This window comes from Xenopus tropicalis, chromosome 2 (genome assembly GCF_000004195.4).
Source record: "Xenopus tropicalis strain Nigerian chromosome 2, UCB_Xtro_10.0, whole genome shotgun sequence".
NCBI classification, from domain to species: Eukaryota; Metazoa; Chordata; class Amphibia; order Anura; family Pipidae; genus Xenopus; species Xenopus tropicalis.
In genome coordinates, this window is record NC_030678.2 from 148,665,165 (window position 1) to 148,687,706 (window position 22,542).

General features: G+C 42.0%; 1 protein-coding gene across 2 annotated transcripts in view; it reads left to right on the forward strand.

Annotated features, from left to right (window-relative positions):
* Nucleotides 1-22,542, forward strand: part of asic1 (acid sensing ion channel subunit 1) — a 166,894-nt gene that overhangs the window by 51,933 nt on the left and 92,419 nt on the right. For both annotated transcript variants that reach the window (XM_031897214.1, XM_004911961.2), the window contains exon 3: nt 14,232-14,427. In XM_031897214.1, the coding sequence (XP_031753074.1) occupies nt 14,232-14,427 (196 nt within the window). The remainder of the gene's footprint in view (nt 1-14,231; nt 14,428-22,542) is intronic.

Below are 22,542 nucleotides of genomic sequence, written 5' to 3' on the forward strand. Positions count from 1 at the left end.
GGTAAGAGGTGGAAGGGAACACACCTATGTGCTTCTCTTGAATGAAGGGCTGCCCAGTGCAGATAGCATTCCATTTAGGGCACAGTTACAGCAGCTATTTGCACAAACAACACAAAATGGGCAATTGTGGCCTTTGTGTGCACTTTGTGGGGACATTGTATATAAGGCCTAACATATTAGATAAAGGGCTTGTATGTTTCTCCATTAAATTGAAACAAGAGCCAGTGTAAATTAACCTGAATAATTCCTATAAGTAATAAATAAGCTCACAAGTAGACATGGAATGGCAAGGAAAGGTAAGGCAAGGCAATTTTTTTTTTCAATCCCACCTTACAGGTTCCTTCATAAAGTGCAGGTGTTTGTAGTTTTAAAGGGCATTACCTCATGCATAAGGATGGGTGTGTTCCAGTTTGCTGCTAATGATGTACAAGTTGGCATAGCAAGCAGTTTTTATGTTTTCGCTGATAAGTGAATATTAGGTTCATTGCTGAACTCAACAGGGGAGTTTTCCCTAGAGATGGAATTAAACTGGGGGAACAGGTTGAAAATACATTTTTCTCCAAACATTATGCATCCAAGGTGCAGAAAGGAGCATACTGCATATTCTTTAACTGAGATTTAATTAGCAGACTGTCTGTGTGGGAAAGATGTGAGTGGACTGAGAGATGAAAGGGTAAAATGCCATGGGGTGCATCTGTCAGCAAGAGCTTATATATATATATATCTGTGCTTAAAGCAGTATAGATCCATAGAACTGTATATATCCATAGATTCTGTTCCTTCCCGGGAACCGATGGCTTTAGGTCTAGTTACAAAATAAGTGAAGAGCTTGGATTATGTGTTATATTATGTGTTCTGCCCTGAGTTTGATGTTATATTTGAATTTAGCCTATTGTCCCAGTCTAATATTTATTTATATGGCTGCGAGAGTGATGGTGTGTGCAGAGCAGCATGTGGGTCGCTTGGTAGGGAAGAAGGAATGGAACATGATTTGATTTATAGCTCGCTCACATGTGCGGCAGCTCCTTCCAACTCTCTAATAAGCTAACGGCAACAGACTCACTACGCCACTACACGCGTCTCATTCCCGTGCATTGAGTGGAGGCAATTGTGATCCAGTTAATTTGACTAATTAACTCTGTCCTGAAATGGATTGTGTGTGTGACTAATTCTACAGCCACCCCCATTCTAACCCTTCTCAAGGCAGGACATGGATTATATTGGGACTCTTAACAGGAATGGGACCTGTTATCCAGAATGCTCATAACTTGCGGATTAGGGATCTTTCCATAATTTGAATCACCATACCATAAGTCTACTAAAGAAAACATTAAATAAACCCATTAGGATTGTTTTGCCTCAAATAAGGATTAATAATATCTTTGTTAGGATTAAATACAAGGTAATGTTTTATTATAACAGAGAAAAAAGAAATAATTTTTTTTAAATGTGAATTGTTTGATTAAAATGGAGTCTATGAGAGATGGCCTTCCCATAATTTAGAAAGATAATTTATCCCATACCTTTATTTACTTCAGCTCTGATATAATTCATAATGCCTTGCAAGGTGCAACAGGGCTGTAGATTCAACTTTGAGTAGCAACAGATACATTTTTCATAACATAATTGCTTTTAGTAGAGGTATAGAATCTATTATCCAGAATGCTGGGGACCTGGGGTTTTTAATACCATAAGTCTGCTAAAAATCATTTACACATGTAATAAACCCAATACAATTGTTTGGCAATATGGATTCATGCAGTTTAGTTACCACCAACTTCAAGGTATTGTTTTATTATTACTGAGAAAAAGGATATTGTTTTTAATAATTTGAATTATCTGGACTATATGGAAGATGGTCATCCAGTAATTCTGAGCTTTCTCGATATGATATCCCTACCTGCAATACATGAAGTGTGTTTATTGTGGCAGCTCCTTTAGGATTGCTACAGAGTCGTTATATCACTGGAATAGCTGCTAAAATTCAACCTACTACATATATTCCTTGATTTCCTAATTTTTAATAGACTGATTTAAACAAATTGCTTAGTAAAGGTAACTGCACTTCTGCCATTTTGCACCTGTGTTAGTAAACCATATGGAAAATGTATATACACAAATTAAGATGGAGCCATTAAACCATAAATTATAGCATGTGACATATTTAGCTGTAGCTTTCCCCTGACTTCCCAGTTCACTAATCCGATCCAAGAAAGTAGTCAATAGATTGCTGATTGTACACGTGAATGCCCTATTGTTTCTTTCTTGTTAGTGACTTACATTTTCTGCTGCAGCACAATAAGTCTTTATCTCTGCATTATAGGTGAACACTATTTGTCTCCACTATCCATAGAACAAACTCATGACCTTTATTCTTCATTTCATAAAGAGGTCCCCTGAGGTTGTAGGATGACCATACTCATTACATTAGAAAATATATTTTCCAGCAATGGGAGGTGGAGGGGCTCGGTGGCCGAGACGCAAACATTCACAGAGGATTCTCATTCAGCGAAATGGAAATTCTGTTCTCTGTTCAGTAGTATCCTGTGAAGTTAGGTAGACTTGGCCAACATGCAGCCAGTATCTACAGAGCCCCAGCTTGTTTATTGTTGTCTGGAGCAGTGGCTCCTGTCAGGCTGGTGCCCCTGAGGGAGCATGGAGCAGTTGCTGGGGAGGGGCTTAGCCTAAAGGCCAATTGGCCAGGATGACCTGTAATACTATATAGTATTCACACCTCTAAGCCCCTGCATTGTTCACACCTTGAGGCCCTGCATTATTTAGACCTTGTAAGACCTTAGACTCAGACAGACTGTAGGAACAGTACTTGTATAGTCATGATAGGTTTCCTTGTCTTCCTCCCTACTCTGCATGCCCTGCACTACCTTGCTTGTGTGTGCCATACTCTGCCTGCTCTATGCTGCCTGTGTGTGCCATACTCCGCCTGCCCTATGCTCCCTGTGTTTTTCATACTCTCCCTGCTCTATGCTGCCTGTGTGTGCCATACTCTGCCTGCCCTATGCTGCCTGTGTGTGCCATACTCTGCCTGCCCTGTGCTGCCTGTGTGTACCATACTCTGCCTGCCCTATGCTGCTTGTGGGAGGTGAACTTGGCAGGGGTTTGTACTGGGAGTTTGTTAACATTTGGAAATAGCTGTTAGGGGGTCCCTGAGATGTGTAATTATGTGCTGGGGGTTGCTGTGAACCCACAAAATAAAATCATTCACATGTGCGTGAAGGGTGTTATCCCTTCAATGACCATGTGTGTGCTACGACCATTATTGTGGGTATGGTCTTGTGATAAAATGGGTGTGGTTTAAAGTGAGTGTGACTTATAACTGGCTTCAATTATCATTCCTCCACCACATAGGCTAGAAAAATTCTGGCCCTCTGTACCACAGAATACTATTCTATTACAGTGGCCAGTAGCCTCTTGGGGTGAGGAACCTAGCTAAAAGCTATTGGAGGCTTCTGTAACTTGTAGCTGGAGCAGCTGGAGGCCTACGATATGAAAGTCTTTCATTTATGTGTTTTTCATTCAGAGATGGGGCCCATCATTGCATTGCCAGAGGCCATTTTTTTTTTTCATTGCATGATACTTATACAGGAATAAATATATTATGTTATTGGACTCTTTCAAGAGATTTACTAAAGACTTGAGTAGAAAACAAAGCACCAGTACTCCTTTCATCTCTAAGGAAAAGAGGGCACAAATGATAAATAATTGAAAAAACTCCTGTGCTTATCTGCCTCCTATATCAGCACTTATCTCTACTTGTGATCGTAGATATTCCACGTTTGCTTAGATGTTTCCCTCCCCAGTTAGTACTTACACACATGAGCATCTTTAAATTCACCCTTTATGACCATAGTTAATTGTCTCCCTGCTGTATTTCTGTGCAGGGAATGTGGGTACCAATCATGGCAGATATTAACTGCAGGACAGAATGGTACAAATGTGTTGTTTGTGCCCATGAGAGTAAAGGCAAAGCCTGCACTGTTTTTCTCTGGGGCAGATACTGTGTTTCTGCTGCCCCCTTGCTGGGGTTAATGCCCATCATTCCCATCATTAATGACTGCAATATACTCTGAGCCAGATGTTCTGTGAGAGAACAATTAGAAACCCTTAAAGCTATTCACCCTGAAGATAACATTTACTGAAATGCAGACGGCAGTGTTTTAACACAGTTTGCGTTTGCAAAACCCTTGTTTTGGAATGAATCCACTTTCTGCTTGCCAGGGATCATACCTGCTACAAGATAGTATTTTATATTCAGACAGGAGAAAGGGAAAGTTCAAACACTACAATAATGGAATCAAAGATCAGTTGCATATTGTTTTAGAACTGACTACATCAGACTCATTTTAAAGGTGAACCATGTATTTAACTCCTCTGTTTCCCTGTTTGCTTTAGAACCATAACGTTCTTATCGAACCGTTTGGAAGACTAGAACAGTCACCTGGAGCTGTATTGTATTGTTACAGTCAATACAAATACAGCTGCAAGCTCCCTGTGGATTGTAAGGCTTGTCTCATTAGTCCAGAGATGTCAACTAAAGCAGGCCATACACTGAAACAGCCTCTCATTTGCCAAGGTCACCAAAACAAGCAGTTCTTCCCCCAATATGCACACTTTGAGGTGGGCGATATCAGATCACATTGACAGCATGCAGGCAATTGGGGTGATGACCACTGAGCCAATGAGCCATTTTTAAACTTGTCCCGTTGGCATCTGGCCAATTTTTGGCTAGATAGTAGTTGGGTAGGCCCATCAGAGGGCTCAGTACATAGGCCCATCTGCTGCCAACATGGTCCATTGGCAGCTTTTTTCGGTCCATGTATAGCTACCTTAACCATAGGTCATCAGAGCTGCCACCTTTTGCTCTTAGAGAAACCAGATGGGGGAGCCATATGATGTTGAGGGCGGTTGGACAGATAAGGTCATTGGGCAATGTGATTGAATTTTAGGTCTGATGATTTTTAAGGGGCAGGTTTAGTGACATGGCGCTCATGACTGGCATATTTGGTAGGCCCCCCGCAGAGCTCTCGATTTCAGTCAGCCAGTTTTGAACCAAACAGTCCCAATGAAAACCCTACATCAGCTATTGATCCAGTACTCGATTTTAAAGACTTTCTTCCTCTTCACACTAAATCCTAACATAAAATAATGTCTGAAAACTGTCCAGAGTGGATTATTATCTTCTAATGACAAGGTGTTGACACCTCTGTTAGAACCTTATATGAAAGAGTATCTGAAGCCTTCATCCTGCTTATCTTCTGGTTGCTGGAGGCAAACTAAGGCAATGTATCCTCGTGATCATACTTCTTCATGGCTCGCTATCCCAATATCAGATTTAGCCTACACTTGGCGTAAAAGAGAGTCTGAGTGCATTAAGAAAATCCAAATAATTTCATTAGAAATAGCAATTCCACCCTCGAAGCAGCGGTAGAAATGCTACATAACATTCCCTTTTCTCTTCAAATATTCCACTGCCCAATTAGGCTGAAAGCAGTACAAGTCTGGGGACTGTTTTGTTCATGAATACTTTATGTTTATTATAGAGCATTTGGTCTCAGGTCAGTATTATAACTGAATGAAGCGTGCTAACGTACGCTGGTGTGCTTTTCATAAGTACAATAATACTGTCCATTATTTACATGGATGTGTATTAATAAATCTCTCCACATTCATGTGATATTGCTAAATCTCTTAAACACTGCCTGCATTTATTATTGCTTCTCATTTATCCACATACTCTGGGGGACAGGCATTTACTAAAAGTAATTTACCAACAGAGATGCACAAAATGCTGCAAACTCTTATTATCCACAGCTGTGTGTAATAATATACAGCAACAGCACTTTAATGCAAAAATAATGGAAACGTCATTGTGAAAGAACCAAGTTTTTTTCCTCGATTGCTGTTATATTGACAAAAAGACTCAAATCAGAAAAACCTGATTACTCTGTTGCCATGGAAATCGCATTTTTCAATTTACATTTTTTTTTAAACTGAATTATAAAATAAAATGCACTTCCCACTGACTTTTACAGAAGCTCAACAGGTTTTAGTTGCTACATTTTTTTTCATTTGGATTTTTAAGATTTTATTCATTGCTAATTATCAAGAGTTCAGAAAATTTCAATTAGAAACTATTGAAAGTTTTGATTTTAGTAAATTTGCCCCTTAGGGTCTTTTATTACCTAAATCTATTAGTATTTTATAAGCAGATACCATGGTATCAGCTATGTTGGATCAGTAATATTTGTTGACCCAATCAGAATGAAAAACTTTGAACTAAACAGATTTTGATGTGAACAATTGATCAAGCACTGGCTACATGTGTATGTGGCTATATACTGCCTGGGTCATTTGGTCCAGGTGTAAATTTTAGGGGCAAATTAACTCAAATTTTTCTCATTTTATTTTTTTTCTTAAACCACAAATAAACCCGTTTCCACGAATGTCATACATTTATTTCAAAAATGGAAAGTGAAAAACCACGTGTGGGAAACAGTCACAGAAAAGTAATGAAAAGCTCAACTTTTTTGCTTGTTGCACGATAACTGCAAGTTTTTCGAATTGTCGCACAAAATACAGCGTCACAAATCAAAAAAACTCGAAAGGTGAAACAAAGAAAAAATTTTCAGGGAAGAACCATTGACATCTGCTGATTGGGAGAGGGGTGATATCAATCCAGTATGCAGTGCAGCAGTACTTAAGTTTATCAGAGCACAGGTAACATGACTGAGAGCACCTGAAAAACTAAGAATATGTCTAGCCCCATTTGAAATTTCAAAATTAAATGAAAAATCTGTTTACAGATTTTAATACAGGAGTCTGCAGGAGAAGTTCTATTAACTGATAAATACAGAAGATCCATAAATCTCCTTACAGTTGTAGGGACCCATAGGGTTAAGCTCCCTATGGTGTTATCCCTTACTCTTATCTTATCTGTATTGTTATAGGGCAGAGCCCTCTGATATCAGGTTACTGTTATTAGGCTGCCCTCTATAGGTTTAGCCCAGGTTGACCACTCCCCTTGGCAGACTATATAGTGTCTTGCACAAGGGAGTGTCTTCCTCTTTTGGCTGCATGCTGTGTTCTGGACAGATCCCAACTGAGCCTGGACCAGAACATAGGCCCAGAAGCCATTTTGTACCCTAGGGGACCACCTACCCTAGTGCTAAGTCGGGGACAGGGCCCCGTGAACGAGGTTAAGCCAGCACAGACAGATTTGTTATAGCACCCTCTAGGAGAGGTGATTGTAGTCAGGTTATTTAGTAAGGGCAGTCTATAGCCCCAACCAGGAGTTGTAACAAAGGGTTTAGTCCACCCCGGCTCTGTAGTCGTTCTTTAGGGACCGGTTTATTAGACGCCAGGTACCAGTGTTAGGAGCTCTCCCCTGGACCACAGTCGGCCGGAACACTCCCTTCTGAAAGGTCTATATCTCAGGTGTCAACTAATCCTCTGTGCATCCTCCAAGTGGGTTATTCTGTGCCTAAAGTGTCACATCTGCTGTACTATCTGTGACATCATACACTGCTGTGTCTGTGAGTATACCCTGCTGCACTATAAAGTTGTGCCTTTGTCCAATAAATTGTACCATAGTTATTAAGCAAGAATCCTCTGGCGTCCATTATTCTCTATTTGCACTACACACCTCAGCTAGCTGTAGTTCAACTACACCCTCAGCTCCATCTAATTCTCCCATATAGCGGAGGCTCACCCCTTTGTATTAAGTGTCGCAATGTAACCCATGCTCACATTATCACTACTAGCCTGGGTTTGGTAAATTGGGTCAGAAAAGCGTTACATTTATGGCGCCCAACGTGGGGCCCGAAGGGTTAAATTCATTTTGATATTTTCGGAGCCATTACCTGAGGGGTGAGTAAAAGTGTGTGTGCTGCTTTAAAATTTGCTGACAGGCACTGCCGGACGCGTTAGGTAAAAGGCGCCTGCAGTCCTGCTCGTAAAAGCACAGTACTAATTGGCCGTGGGTTCGGGCTTGAGGATTCCCCCGTAAAATCCCATTGGTCGGCGGAGTTGTCAATCACCGCCCCTAAATTTTGGCGCTCTTTCCTACGAAATCCCGCGAGAGGCGGGTTGTTTGTGAGACTTTGGCGGCCATTCCACGAGATCGTGACCTCACGGCGGCCATCTTGTGACTCTCACTTGAATAGGAAAGACGCATGGTACAAGAGCTCCAGCCTGTTAGAGTGTACAGCGGCTGCGTACGCTTAAAAGCTCTGGTATCGCTACCTCATCTGGGTTGCCCTGCTTATCTCTGCGGCTGCAGAGAGTACAACACGGGACCGAGGCTTTATACCTTCCGGAACCAGGAACCGCGGCTGCGACCTGGGGCCCCGAGAAGGACTTAGGATTGTGAGTACCCCACGGCTGTGGGACCACTACCTTTAACCGGATAACCCGGCAGTTACCATAGTTCCCCCGGGTGTAACCCAGCATACGCGGCTGCGTTCTGGGCCGGATACATATTGGGGAACGCTACTCCTATACTGCGGCTGCAGATAGAGTATATTGCAGAGCATACCCCTTAGTATTCCGGACATTGATCCTAGGGGCCGGTTGAGAGCCGCCATAGCGGTTTGGGAACAATTACAGAAGGGATCCGATTGTCACTGCTGCGGCTGCGGGGTGATTTATTTTATGGAAAATCCCTCTCATAACCTTAAGATGGCTGGCGTTACTGATATCACTGAATCAGTGAAAATAAAACAGGAAGCCACAGACAGCGCAATCTCTACGCAATGTCCTAATCCCCAGCATAGGTATGTGTGGCTGGGCACTTTTGGCCAAAAGAGTGGGGAAGAAGGGGAGACCTGGTTAGTACCATACAGTGGCTGCTGTAATGAGGAATTCGAGCAGGCCCTGGGAGATGTGCAAGCTAGATGCCCTGGCTGCAATAACACTTGCTGGGTTGGGCCTACAGTGAGGATAGAGTCCCCATCACCATGTAAGGAGGGCGCCTCACCAGTTGAAAGCCTGCCACCTCCACCTACTACACCAACCCCCAGTGCAGGCCCGGTTAGACCTGCCACCCCACCAATAGCGGAATCTTCCGGGGATGCCCTGTTGTCACCTACCAGCAGTGACGATGAGCAAGGAGCACCCCCTTCAGTGGCCAAATCAGAGGCCATTTGGCCTTACAATAGGGCCACAAGGGACACTGAGCTATCCCAGAAAACGGAACGCTTAAGTTTCTACACCGACAGAGGGAGGGCACGATCTTTAACCCCAGAACGGGCTAGTGCTGCCTCATCCTCAGGGTCCAGGATACCAGCTGAATACCCTGGACATCGCCGTCGTGCTAAGCCAGATTGGCCTAATATGGTATTTGGGGGCACTGCTGAGACTGTCCCACAGAGAGAGGAGAGACCTGCACCTCTAAGGCCACCACAGAGTAGGCCTGAAGGTGCCATTGTTTTGCCAAATACTCCACCACCTCACTACACCTTCAGCAAAGAAGAAACATGCTGGGTGGCTCCAGGCCGTGCAGATCCTGAGAGGTATAGGGTTGTGTCACGGGTCCAGAGACTGATCAATAATAAAGTGTATGAACTTTGGCAGTTCTACATGCCTTACGCCCCAGAGTGGGTTTATGATGAGGTGGAGAAGCACTTAGATGAGTGGCTGTATGGTGAGATCTCCAGACGTGAGAAGATTGGATTTGGGGGGCTGCTTGCTAAGACCCCAGAGAAACGACATCAGGATGTCGACTATCTGGCTAACATTGCCCGGGAGTGGTGGTTTGGTCGCACAATACTAAAACACAGAGTGAGATCCTGTGGAAAGTATGAGAAGGATAAGAACTTTGCACTGCTCTCGGACCTCCCCAGTGGAGGCAAGATAGATAAGCCTCATCCTGCATATTATGTCTCCTACGAGGTGACAAAGGCAAAGTTCGACAGGAACATGCATTGAAAACCCCATGCCGGCTTGGATACCCTTCACCAGATGGGATTTTCCCCCGGGTGGGAGGTGGGTTGTTAGTTCCCTAAAGTTAAAGGGTAAAACACCCACCATATTTGGGCACCTCTAAAAAGACTGCCAGTTTTGCTGCTATAGAGTGTGACCCTTCATCTTCTCCAGTTTTATCCACAGTGGTGGATTTATGTTCTTTAAAGTTTGGGACTCTCCAAATTCCTCAGGAGAGACTGTAAAGTTTTGTTTAAGTTGGGTGATCAAGAAAAGACTGCTGCGCCCCATCCCACTACAACTTCTATGTTCATCTACCTCACCGAGAGTAGGACCCCCTGCCTAATCCACACCACGAAGTGCATGTTGAGACATCCATGAACACTGGGTTGGGTGGAAGGCCTGGACTTAATAAAGTTTATGGGTGGGGATGTATTACAGTTTAAATTTTTGCCCAATAACAATTTCTTTACAGCCAAGCATGTGCCTGGGGACCCCTGAGTGAAGGCAGGATCGTCCTCATGTGTAAGTGTATCTGTTATACTCCTGTTGCAGGTTACAGGTGGTATATCAAGGATACTTAAGTGTGTACCTGAGCACCACTGTTTAGGGGCAGGAAGGTGACTCAAGATTTCTAAGTATTGTGCCTGTTGTACCTCTGTTGCAGAGCCAGAAGGTATCTCAAGGATCTTTATAAGTAAGTGCCTGAGTGATCCATAGTGACACTCATGTATTGTAAATGGTTTACAGAAACGAAACTAGTAACGAAACAGTTAAAATTTTCTGTGCCTTAAAATTTTCCTTTTCAGCTATCCAATGTACCGGATACTCCTCAGGAGAGGGTATCAGAAACGGATGTATGGGTACTGTATTTTTGCACTAAATCAATGCACTACTGTTATTGCTTGAAATGTGTACTAAATATTATTTGCCATTGCCGGGTCGGAATGGATTTTTCCCCCGGGTGAATGTAGGGACCCATAGGGTTAAGCTCCCTATGGTGTTATCCCTTACTCTTATCTTATCTGTATTGTTATAGGGCAGAGCCCTCTGATATCAGGTTACTGTTATTAGGCTGCCCTCTATAGGTTTAGCCCAGGTTGACCACTCCCCTTGGCAGACTATATAGTGTCTTGCACAAGGGAGTGTCTTCCTCTTTTGGCTGCATGCTGTGTTCTGGACAGATCCCAACTGAGCCTGGACCAGAACATAGGCCCAGAAGCCATTTTGTACCCTAGGGGACCACCTACCCTAGTGCTAAGTCGGGGACAGGGCCCCGTGAACGAGGTTAAGCCAGCACAGACAGATTTGTTATAGCACCCTCTAGGAGAGGTGATTGTAGTCAGGTTATTTAGTAAGGGCAGTCTATAGCCCCAACCAGGAGTTGTAACAAAGGGTTTAGTCCACCCCGGCTCTGTAGTCGTTCTTTAGGGACCGGTTTATTAGACGCCAGGTACCAGTGTTAGGAGCTCTCCCCTGGACCACAGTCGGCCGGAACACTCCCTTCTGAAAGGTCTATATCTCAGGTGTCAACTAATCCTCTGTGCATCCTCCAAGTGGGTTATTCTGTGCCTAAAGTGTCACATCTGCTGTACTATCTGTGACATCATACACTGCTGTGTCTGTGAGTATACCCTGCTGCACTATAAAGTTGTGCCTTTGTCCAATAAATTGTACCATAGTTATTAAGCAAGAATCCTCTGGCGTCCATTATTCTCTATTTGCACTACACACCTCAGCTAGCTGTAGTTCAACTACACCCTCAGCTCCATCTAATTCTCCCATATAGCGGAGGCTCACCCCTTTGTATTAAGTGTCGCAATGTAACCCATGCTCACATTATCACTACTAGCCTGGGTTTGGTAAATTGGGTCAGAAAAGCGTTACACAGTATAAAAATATTTGACAGGAGAGATTGAATGCCTTTGTGATACTACGTTTATCCACTGTTTTACTCCGTTTTGCAGGAAACATTGCAGTTTGCATCTCGATAATTGACTCTCACTGTAGCTCAATAATGTGATCCTCGTGCAGTTGCCATGCCAACAGCAGTTTGTGCTTCTTTTTTTCACTTGGAGATTTGATTGTGGCTGAAAGGTTTGCTTACATTGCCGAGCCAGAGATGTATGCAGATTACATTATATGTTTTGTAAACATCCAGGGGGAGCAAGATTCTGTTATTCTACCCATATTCTTTCCTGTGTAACTCGGTTATCTTCCTTAGTATATAGTTTATTCTCCTTTATTTACCCTAATAAAATAATTCATGTTTATGCCATGCAATATGGTATATTCTCACCAGTACGAAATGAGAATCATGGTTCCGAAGATATTGTGCCGTTTAGTTTACCCTTTTTTCATAAATACTAGGGATGCACTAAATCCACTATTTTGGGATTTCGCCGAATCCTTTGTGAAAGATTCAGGCGAATACCGAACCGAATCTGAAGTCACACAAGGCGTAAAAACAACGTGTGTAGCACGTAGCAAAAGAATTTCAACTTCTTCATTTATGTGGCAAAAAGTCAGATTCAGTTTGGCCAGGGCCATGGATTTGGCGCATCCCTAATAAATACAACTGGCTTCCTGCCAGTATGGCTGCACTGATGTCAGCTGTTACTGGATGACGATGGTACATCCAAGGTGTCCTGAATCTTTACAACCAATCGCATTTCCAGAGGTAAATTGAACATTTTATCAAATGTCCTGGTCTTCCAGCAAATAAAGTCCTGAAGTGTTCTTCTGGCCTAACTGTAAGTGTGTTAGTAAATGATGAAAATTAATTGATAGGCATTGCTCAGACTGATAAAGAAAAAATGGCAGAATCAATACTCGGAGCAACAGCAGACTGGCTTCCACAGAGACAAGAGGTTTATGTTAATTGTAGACAACCCATTAAGAAGAGTTATTAACCAATGAGGATTTTATTAATGAATTGATCCATTCATTTTCAGAGATAGCTATTCATTGTGTATTCATGAGTATTTCCAATCATGTTCATTATTTATGAAGGTACATCAAATGTTTTCATTTAGGTCACTCCAGGCAGCAGTGAATTCATTCTATTGCCTATGGCAGAAATGACTGGGTGCCCCTATTGCCTCTGACATTACCCTGGCTTTGCAAGGGTTGCCAATTGGCTGGTGTTTTACAAGCCAGGCAAGTAAAACAATACACAGTGCCAAGTTAATTTAGAAAATAGAAACAACAGTTACAACAGTGATGCTGCAGTACTCCCAAAACTACTGGAGGGCTGAACATTGAACACTCTAATTTAAAGGACATGCCCACATTTACCCATTGTACTCAGTTTTATAAAAATATATGTTTATGTAGTTTTTTTACTTAGTAGCTGAAGCTCTGCCTTGCAATTGCCATTCTGCTACCAACTTTACAGAGGTGGTCGATGGGCTACTACAGGGGGCTCAAACTCAATTTACCTGGGGGCCGCAGGAGGCAAAGTCAGGATGAGGCTGGGCCGCATAAGGGATTTCACAAAAAATTGGCTTTCAAGGGATAATGCAAGGCACGGCGGGCGGGAGCTGCTGATGGCGGAAATGACGTTATGCCATCATAACAGTTATTATGGGAAGACGTTCTGTGTGCACAATTAGCTCCTTAGGAGCTAATTGTGCACACACAATGTCTTCCCATAATAACTGTTGTGATGGCATAACGTCATTTCCGCCATCAGCAGCTCCCGCCCGCCGTGCCTTGCATTATCCCTTGAATCGCAATAAAAATCGCGATCCATTCATTGCTTTTGAGAAGGCGTTGGTGCGGGCCACAAAATATTGTCCCGAGGGCCGCAAATGGCCCGCGGGCTGCGAGTTTGAGACCCCTGGGCTACTAAATCAATGAGCCTAAACTGAGTAGCACAGGTAGACCTGTATGAGGAATCATAGGCAGATCTGATATGCTTTTAATAAAACCCTACGATATTAACAAAAATGTACATTATGTGCATGTAGCAACATTTCTCTGGCTTTTGGTAGAAATTACTTGTCTAGTGAACATACTAGATGGTTGCCAATAGCAACTAAGTTCTGGGCTATTAGGGTGACAAGAAGTTCTGGTAAAGAATTATTTGCTGGACTAAAACTCTTGAACTAAATATAGAACTGTTTGATGAACCCTTTCTTTCTGTTGGTAAAGGACATATCTTTTAAGTGATTATTTTTAGAAGTTTGTGGGGCCCGGTTTTGGCATTGCCTTGGGCCCCAACATCTGCAGCTGCTAATCCTATGTATTCATGTTACATGCAAGCTCACTTATACTATTTCTCCCTTCCTTAGGTATGAACTCCCTGATTCTCAGTTGGCTGATGAGAAAGTGATGGAAATACTACAGGATAAAGCCAACTTCCGAAATTTTAAGCCAAAGCCGTTTAATATGCGTGAATTCTATGACCGAACAGGACACGACATCCGTGAGATGCTTCTGAGTTGCAAGTATCGGGGAGAGGAATGCAGCGTCGATGACTTTGTTCCAGTGAGTAACAAAGTAACAAGGAATTTTGGCTGTGGCTATTTATGCTCTATGCTATTTCTTTACACTGGTGTTTTTGTGGTGTAATGTATTATGTGGCATCACCCCTCATGTTCATGTGTAAATTCAATAATAGACTATTGGTATACAGCTTAATAATAATAATAATAATAATAATAATATAATTATAAAACAGAAGTGGGCAACACTACTTTGTTTATAAGAGACACTTCTGGCTCTGAAACTTAGATGACTACATTTCCCTTATTTGCTTTACCCCCCTGCTTATCCCACAAGCTCACTGCCGTAGATCAGGCTGGCTCCACACACAGTTAATACAGGTATGAGAATGTCCAGAACTGAAAGTCTTGCCCAGTCCATTACCGTGTTGTATATATAAATTGGCTGCCTGTACTCCCCATTATTGATCGTCCATGTATTGCAACATGGTTAAGCTTGCCAAGCAAGTTATCCCTGGTTTGGCATACACTTGGACATTCTGAATTCCAATATCATTTCACGGTGCTTTCTTTAAAGGAGCAGTGTTTCTATGTATCCTGCTTTACAAAGGTTAGATTATTGAGGTGGCTTTTGCTTGTGTCAAAGGTATCTGGACCCCTGCCTGTCCATGTCTCATTGTCAATCTAAAGGTGTTAATATAAGTCCTCTTTTTGCTGCTATAACGAAATATTGATGGGATATGCTCCCACATTCCCTACAAATAGTTCTTGTGCTGACATAGCTTCTGAAGCTAGTTTCAGACTCAACAGGTAGTGTTCCTACTCTGGGCATGGCGCTCTAGATCAGGGATCCTCAACCTTTTATATGCGGGAGCCACATTCAAATGGAAAACGTGTTGGGGAGCAACACAAACATGAAAAAAGTTCCTGGAGTACGAATTAATAGCCATGATTGGCTGTTTGGTAGCCCCTATGGGGTCGGGCAGCCTACAGGAGGTTCTGTTTGGCATTACACTGGGTTTTGTATAAAAAAAAGCTTCCCCGCCTCTGAAAGATGTCTCTGACTGTCCCAGTGGTCACTGAACCGTCCCTCAGCCAAATGTTATTATTCCAGGACAGTAAGGGCTCTGGTACACGGGGAGATTAGTCGCCCGCGGCAAAACTCCCTGCTCGCGGGCGACTAATCTCCCCGAGTTGCCTTCCCTCTGCCATCCCACCGGCGAACATGTAAGTCGCCGGCGGGATGGCAGACGCGGCGGCGCGATTTCGCTCAAATCGCCGAAAAAGACTCGCGAGTCTTTTTCGGCGATTTCCCGAAATCGCGCCGCCGCGTCTGCCATCCCGCCGGCGACTTACATGTTCGCCGGTGGGATGGCAGAGGGAAGGCAACTCGGGGAGATTAGTCGCCCGCGAGCAGGGAGTTTTGCCGCGGGCGACTAATCTCCCCGTGTACCAGAGCCCTAAGAAGGAAGGAATGATCTCCTGTCACCTGACCCTTTTCCCCTCTGTCACATCTTCCAAACTTCCCAACCCAGTTTTTCTGTTGCTGGAGGAAGGAATATGTACAAAATTAGTGGGCTTTTCTAGGAGAAATATGTAACTGCAATGCTAATTTGGTGGATGGGAATGGGGTTGTGGGCAAAAAGTGGTGTGGCCTAAAAAATTTGCACAATATGCTGAATCCAACTTAGGTCCCCTCCTGTTCCCAAATTTCCCTTTTGGAAACCTGGTAACTTTATTCTAGTTGGAGCATCTAGATACTTATAGCTAAATATATGTCTTTATGATACTTTTGGCCATATAGTGTAGCAAAAGGTTAATTTGCTGAACATTACAACCATTTTTAAAGGGGAAGTTAACCATAAAATTATTTTTTTAGTGCAGACATATTAAAATATGTGACTGTCAGATGTAAGTAAAATAAGAGCTAGTCAGACCACAAGTGCCTCCTGTATGGACATTAAGAGGCACAATTTTGCACCCCTTGGTTTTACAACACATGCTCCCCTAGAATTTGTAAATAAGCCAGATATGTTTCTCAGATGACTGCTTTAATACACAGCATATGGTGTTTAGCAATTGTTCAGTATTGGGGAAACATTTGCTTGGTGGAGATGTAGAAAAACGGACTGAAAGCTTTGTAGCATCTGATGATTGTTAATTACTGAATGAGCCACCAGATGTTCTGATTGTTAATATTATCTTATTATGATTCCTGTTACCCAACAATTATTTTGCTTTTACATACAAAACTAGAGCTTTCTAGATGTTGAATCATCAGAAGCAAAAAGTTATTTAACAGATGGCTTTCCGACTGTAATGCTAAATGTGAACTTTTAAAAGCTACATAATAAAATATTGCACAGATTATGCAAGATAATTAAAGTATATCAAAGCAATGTGCCGATATATACAGGTCTGTCAAACATAAGGGTTCCTTGAAAGGGTTCCAACAACTCGCTTGTTCTGCAAGAGGAGAAAAAGTCTTCCAAAAATACACAGAAAGTCTCTCTTTTTTTCATTTTATTTTTTATATTTTGCAAAGAATGTTTATGTTTCAAGTAATTAAAGCATTGTAAGGGGAATAACTTTTACCTTTTATACTTTTATCTTTTATAAACCCTGTATTTTAATGTGGACTGAATCAGTGATAAAAAGAAACATACTTTTTACTACATTCATTGTTATAGCTTGCTCAAAGATGGCAGCAGTGCTACGCAAACCGAGAGGTGATAGCACAATGCTAGAGTAGATGAAAGGATAGCTTTTCAAAGTACAGGTATGGAACCCGTTATCCCGAATGCTCAGGACCTGGGGTTTTCCGGATAAGGGGTCTTTCCGTAATTCAGATCTCCTACCTTACGTCTACTAAAAAAATTATTTTAACAGTAATTAAACCTATAGGATTAATTATATCTTTGTTGGGATCAAATACAAGGTACTGTTTTATTATTACAGAGAAAAGGTAAACCATTTTTAAAAATGTGAATTATTTGATTACATGGAGTCTATGGGAGATGGCCTTTCCGTAATTCGGAACTTTCTGGATAATGGGTTTCCGGATAAGGGGTCCGATACCTGTATTAGTTGTAAAGGCCTTGTATGGGGAGGTAAAATAAGGATATGATACCTGGAATGTTCCCTTATACCTTGGCTGTACAAAGCACATATTCTGCCTTATATCTTTTTAAATTAACCACAGATGGAATTGCAGCAATCTGGGCATATTTTGACACCCATACAAACACAAGGTGAACTGCTAAACTCAATTCATATAGCCTGGCTGAAATCAAACCAGTGCTAACAACTGGAGTTTTAAAAACCATCCCACTGCACATTAGCAAAGTTAATAGGGAGTTTCAACCGCTGAGAGATTTGGCTGGTTGAACCAAATGATACTTGTGGCATTAATGTATCAGATGCAGTAGCGACATGACTGCCCCAGTACATGCCCCAGTGAATGCCCAGTGCATGTGTGCATAGGTTTCTGAAAGATTATTTCACACATTATCCAAGATACAGTAATTGAAAAATATCAAAGCAAGGCACTGATATATACAGAAGGCCTGTCAAGCATAAGAGTCCCTGAATCAGAACCTGAATCAGTCACTCTAAATAAGATACACTTTTGGACACGAAGAGTAAAAGTCTTCCAAAATACCCCAAAATAATTCCTGTCGTCTTTTGGTGCCACTTAAGAAGAAGGGAGAGAGCCCCAAAAATAACTTTGAGCTTTTGAATTCTGCCTGTTTTGTACCATAAGTTAGCATATGATTTCAGGATTAATTACATTTATTTTGATCAGTATATAACACAATCCTGTTATCATTTTTCTCAGCATTAGATAATATTTTAGGTCAAGCTCTGCAAAGCAGTATTCTGTCCATTGCATCTGATCCCAGTTGTATAACACTGAGGGATATGTTATCACTTTATTAATAAACTAGAATAATAATACATTACTGTCCTTAGGCTATTCTTGTATTAAAACCAAGAACAAAGAGTAACAGAAACAAAATCAATACATCCTATGTATATTTTCAGTAAATGATCTTGGCTAACAGCAACCTGAGACACAAAGGCGGCAGTTATTGGCCATTTTGTAAATCTAGTGGTCAGTTCTACAGGAGTTTTTGTCTGACCTTATACACTTCAAGAGTGCTAAAATACATTTTTAAATGAAGAAGGAATGGTTTATTGTAAGTCACTGGCCAGTTACTGGGAGATCTGGTTAAGTGGTTGATCTGATGATGGTTTCTTTGAATACTTCGGGAAAGTAACTTAATTGCCCTTCGCTTCAGACATCATAGATTTGATCTGTAAGCTATAAAGCATACGGATAGCACCAAGAGGCACAAAAGCATGCCCCTTACTGCTCAATAAAAAAACACTTGTGTTGGTGGTCTGACTGTCTCTAAACCTAGCACCGGTTTGCCACTGACTAGCCATAGGGCAGGAGGTAGGCTCAGGGCTCCGTTTTGGCTTGTGCCTATCAATGCTCAATAGCTTGTGCTTTTGAATAAAATAATGAAGGGGTAGGAACAGGGTCCCCCTGCCCCTCCCCCGAAGCAGGCATATCTCATACTTAACCAGGCACAGTTGGGGGAGAGAAGTGATTGGGCGAGCGCCGGCGTGGCAGGACCCATGCGTTTTTTTCCCTGTGTCTTGCTGGCCCAATCCGACCCTTGGTAGGAACAGTATTAAAGCCAAAGCCACAATGGGCTGATTTTGGACTTTCAGATAAATGCAAACCAGGAATCGGCGTTTCTCTGTGCCTGCAAAGGGAGCTATTGCATTGGCCCAGGTGCGGCACACAGAGCAGATTTCGGCTGCACACTCAAGCGTTTCAGTGCCAAAATCCACTCCGGGTTCAGGCACAGAGAAAAGCTGGTGCCAGCATAGGGGCTGATTCTCGGTCTTCGTTATCCACAGGTCTAGAATCAGCCCCCTGTGGCATTAACATAATGCGGGGCTCCATTTTTTAATGTAGAGACCTGCAGCAGTCAAGAGCAGGGCAGGGTGCAAATGGCAGAAAACTCTGTAGATTGTGCTTGTGTTTTGCACTTTAAGCCCTGCTCTGCACTAAGTAAATGAATAATAAAAATGATTAAAGAATGCAGCATTTCTTGCTAATAACACTTCTTATATTTGCTGCATTGTTATTCTGATCCATTGATAGACTTGTCTTTCACAATAAATGGATATCAAAGGCTTTCCCGTCTAAGATAATCAGCATTTTAACATGAAAGGCAAAGAACTAGCCTTGGAGGTTTTTACCTCTTCTAATCTAAAGTAAATTCCTCTTAATCAGAATCCCTTAATGAATGTACAAATGACCTTGTGCAATATTGACTTGAAGCATCTTGATGTATTCATGCTAAGTATAGCCAAATGCTGGCATATTTTTTTGAGCAGGAATAGTTCTGTGATAAATATTTCCCTGTGGTAGAATATCAGGTATCAAGTGTAGGTATTACGGAGCGAAGAACATAACATATATCAAGCCTTACATTAAATGACTCCTGAGAGCAGCTTTTCGACACCTTTCTGTAGTCTGATAAATAATGAAGGGAGTGTGGTAATGCGATAGAAACTTTCAAATTCCTCAATTGTATAAATAAGGAAGAACAAATAGCATTCGCCATACACAAAGACATCGTTAAATAAGAGATAATGTACTAATGCTGAAGGGGTAGACTCAAGGGAGCTTCTAGATTGTACTTCTTCCCTAAAAAGGTGGCAGAAAATCCTCTTAGCTAAGCTGGCAGAGCAATACAGTAATGCTCAGGACTGACACAGGGGAACATCCTGCATTAGTAGAAGGAGAATCAGGTTGAAATGGGTTTTGGAGAAGCGCAGAGTGTGCACAAACAGGGAGGCAAATTGTACTTAGTTGCAGTCAGATGGGGAACAGGGATTCATGCTTTAAATTCTTGCCTTCACTCTGTTACCAGAGTGGAGATACATCTAGCAGCAAGGGATTCCTGGTTCTCAGAATTTCGCCATTGAAAAAACCATTGAAAGAACCAAAAGAAGGAAGTGACCAAATGCCTAAAAGAGAGCAGATGAAAGCAAAATGGATGTGTCTTGACTGGGAATGTAGAGCGAGTTACGTCCAGACTGGCCAGAGTCAGAAATAAAGAGAAGGTTAAGGTACAAATGACCCTTGGTTAATGGGCTAAAGCTGTTGGCTAGTGTAACAAACTATTTGGTGTCGAGCCAGAAAGGGAGACCAATGACTAGCAAACTGATGCTTATTGCACATTCTATGAATATTGTTTTTCACTGACACACTTTGAAAGACCAGGGCTTTGGACTTTAGAGGGGGTGCATTAAACATCTTAGGTGCATCTCAGCAGCTTTGGTTCAACGAGTACACTTGAGTAGCCTAGCGTGAGTCTGTAATGACGCTCAACTGTGCCTATTAGTGGAAGAGGGCTTTGCCTCAAACTTAGCATAGCTACTTTAGCTTGATAAATAAGGGGCCTTATTTATTTCTTCTGTAATTGCTTCTCTACCTCTTAGCTGAGAGTTTATTTCAGGTGTTTCTGAATGATCTACGTGTTGTAAATCAACTGTCAACTGATGTGCCTTGGTGAATACTAAAGAACAGAATTTATTCAGCGCATCAGCTCTTTCCCTGTCCTAACCAATCGTTCTGCCAGTCTCATCTTTCAGTGTCCGATTACCTCTTCATTATTTTACCTGGTTTTATTTAAAAAAAACTTTGTTAGGATTGCATTGCTTACTGCTAAGCGGCTCACATTTTAGCCAAATAGAGTCTAATGTACTTTTGTAATTAGCAACCCTTTAAAGGGGGACCTGTCACCCAGACATTAAAAGCTGTATAATTAAAGTCATTTTCAAATCAAGAATAAACTCCAAATAATTTTTTTAGTAACGTACCCATACCCAATATAAAGTCATTTAAAAATCCCAGCTGTCAGTCATATATTACCTAAGGCATAGGTTGGGCAGACAATTACTTTCACTTTCCATTCAGCACTTTCTAGATCTCACTGTGCTCCTTAATTCCCTCTCCCTCCTAACTATCTATTTGTGTAGCCAGTGCATTGGAATGTGTTTCAGGTCCCCCATTCTGGCACATGACCAAGACTTTGGTATGATACAAAGATTTCCTTTTTTTACAATTTTCACAAAATGGCGCCATCCTGTTTGCTGTGTTTGTGTTATTCCAATACTGAAGGAAACAAGATTTATATTGTAAGTTATTATTATATTATCTATGTAGTGTAATTGAAATTTACTTTGCTTGACAAACACAATAGAAAAGAATTTGGAATTATTTCTTAGGGTGACAGGTCCCCTTTAATTACTAAATACTTTAATTAGACATTTTTTCTCCAATTTACAGACAATTTTTTAACTAACCCCATGTAACTATGGAGAAAATGGTCTACTGTAAGCACTTTTGAGGGTTTTCTTGTACCATTTACAGCAAAAAAGGAATTAGGACATCAACCTAATGACATGGGGTTTGTTAATATTTATGAATTTATATTCTGTAAAGGTGAACAGTAGTGGTGCTAGATTGGGAATCCCATACACAAGCCCCATGGCAAGTGTCTCAAGTTTGTCTGGGAGCCACTGTCGGACTGGCCCACCAGGATACCAGGAAAACCCCCAGGGGGCCCAGGTGTCAGTGGGCCCTCCTGCTCACCCAATCATTTGCCTTGTGTGCCTATACCATAGCCATTACTCAATTCTATATGAGAAGTAACAGAAGAAATAGAGGAAATGATAGATATATAAAAAGATAGGTATATAAAAAGTAGTAATTAAGAGACTTAAGAAAGTGAGTGAACAGAGAAGGGAAGGATGGGCCTAAGGTCAAAGGGTTTCTGATGGGCCTGTGGCACCCCAGTCCAAAACTGCTGGGAGCCTGGGGGCACTCACTGTTGAATGTATAGAATGTTACAGTCCTGGCATGTAGGGCACACAGCTGTAGGTTACTCGGCTTGCTGCTGATGTGTTGTCCTCTGACAATAATCCCCATTAGCTGTAGGCACTAGGACTTCCTTGGAGAGCTTAATATTTGTGTGCTGTGAGCAGTGCCAGGATTGGATATGCTGTCAAAGAGTTCAGAGTTCAGGCAAGGACTGGACATACAGGCAGGAGATTGACTTTGTGTTAGGAG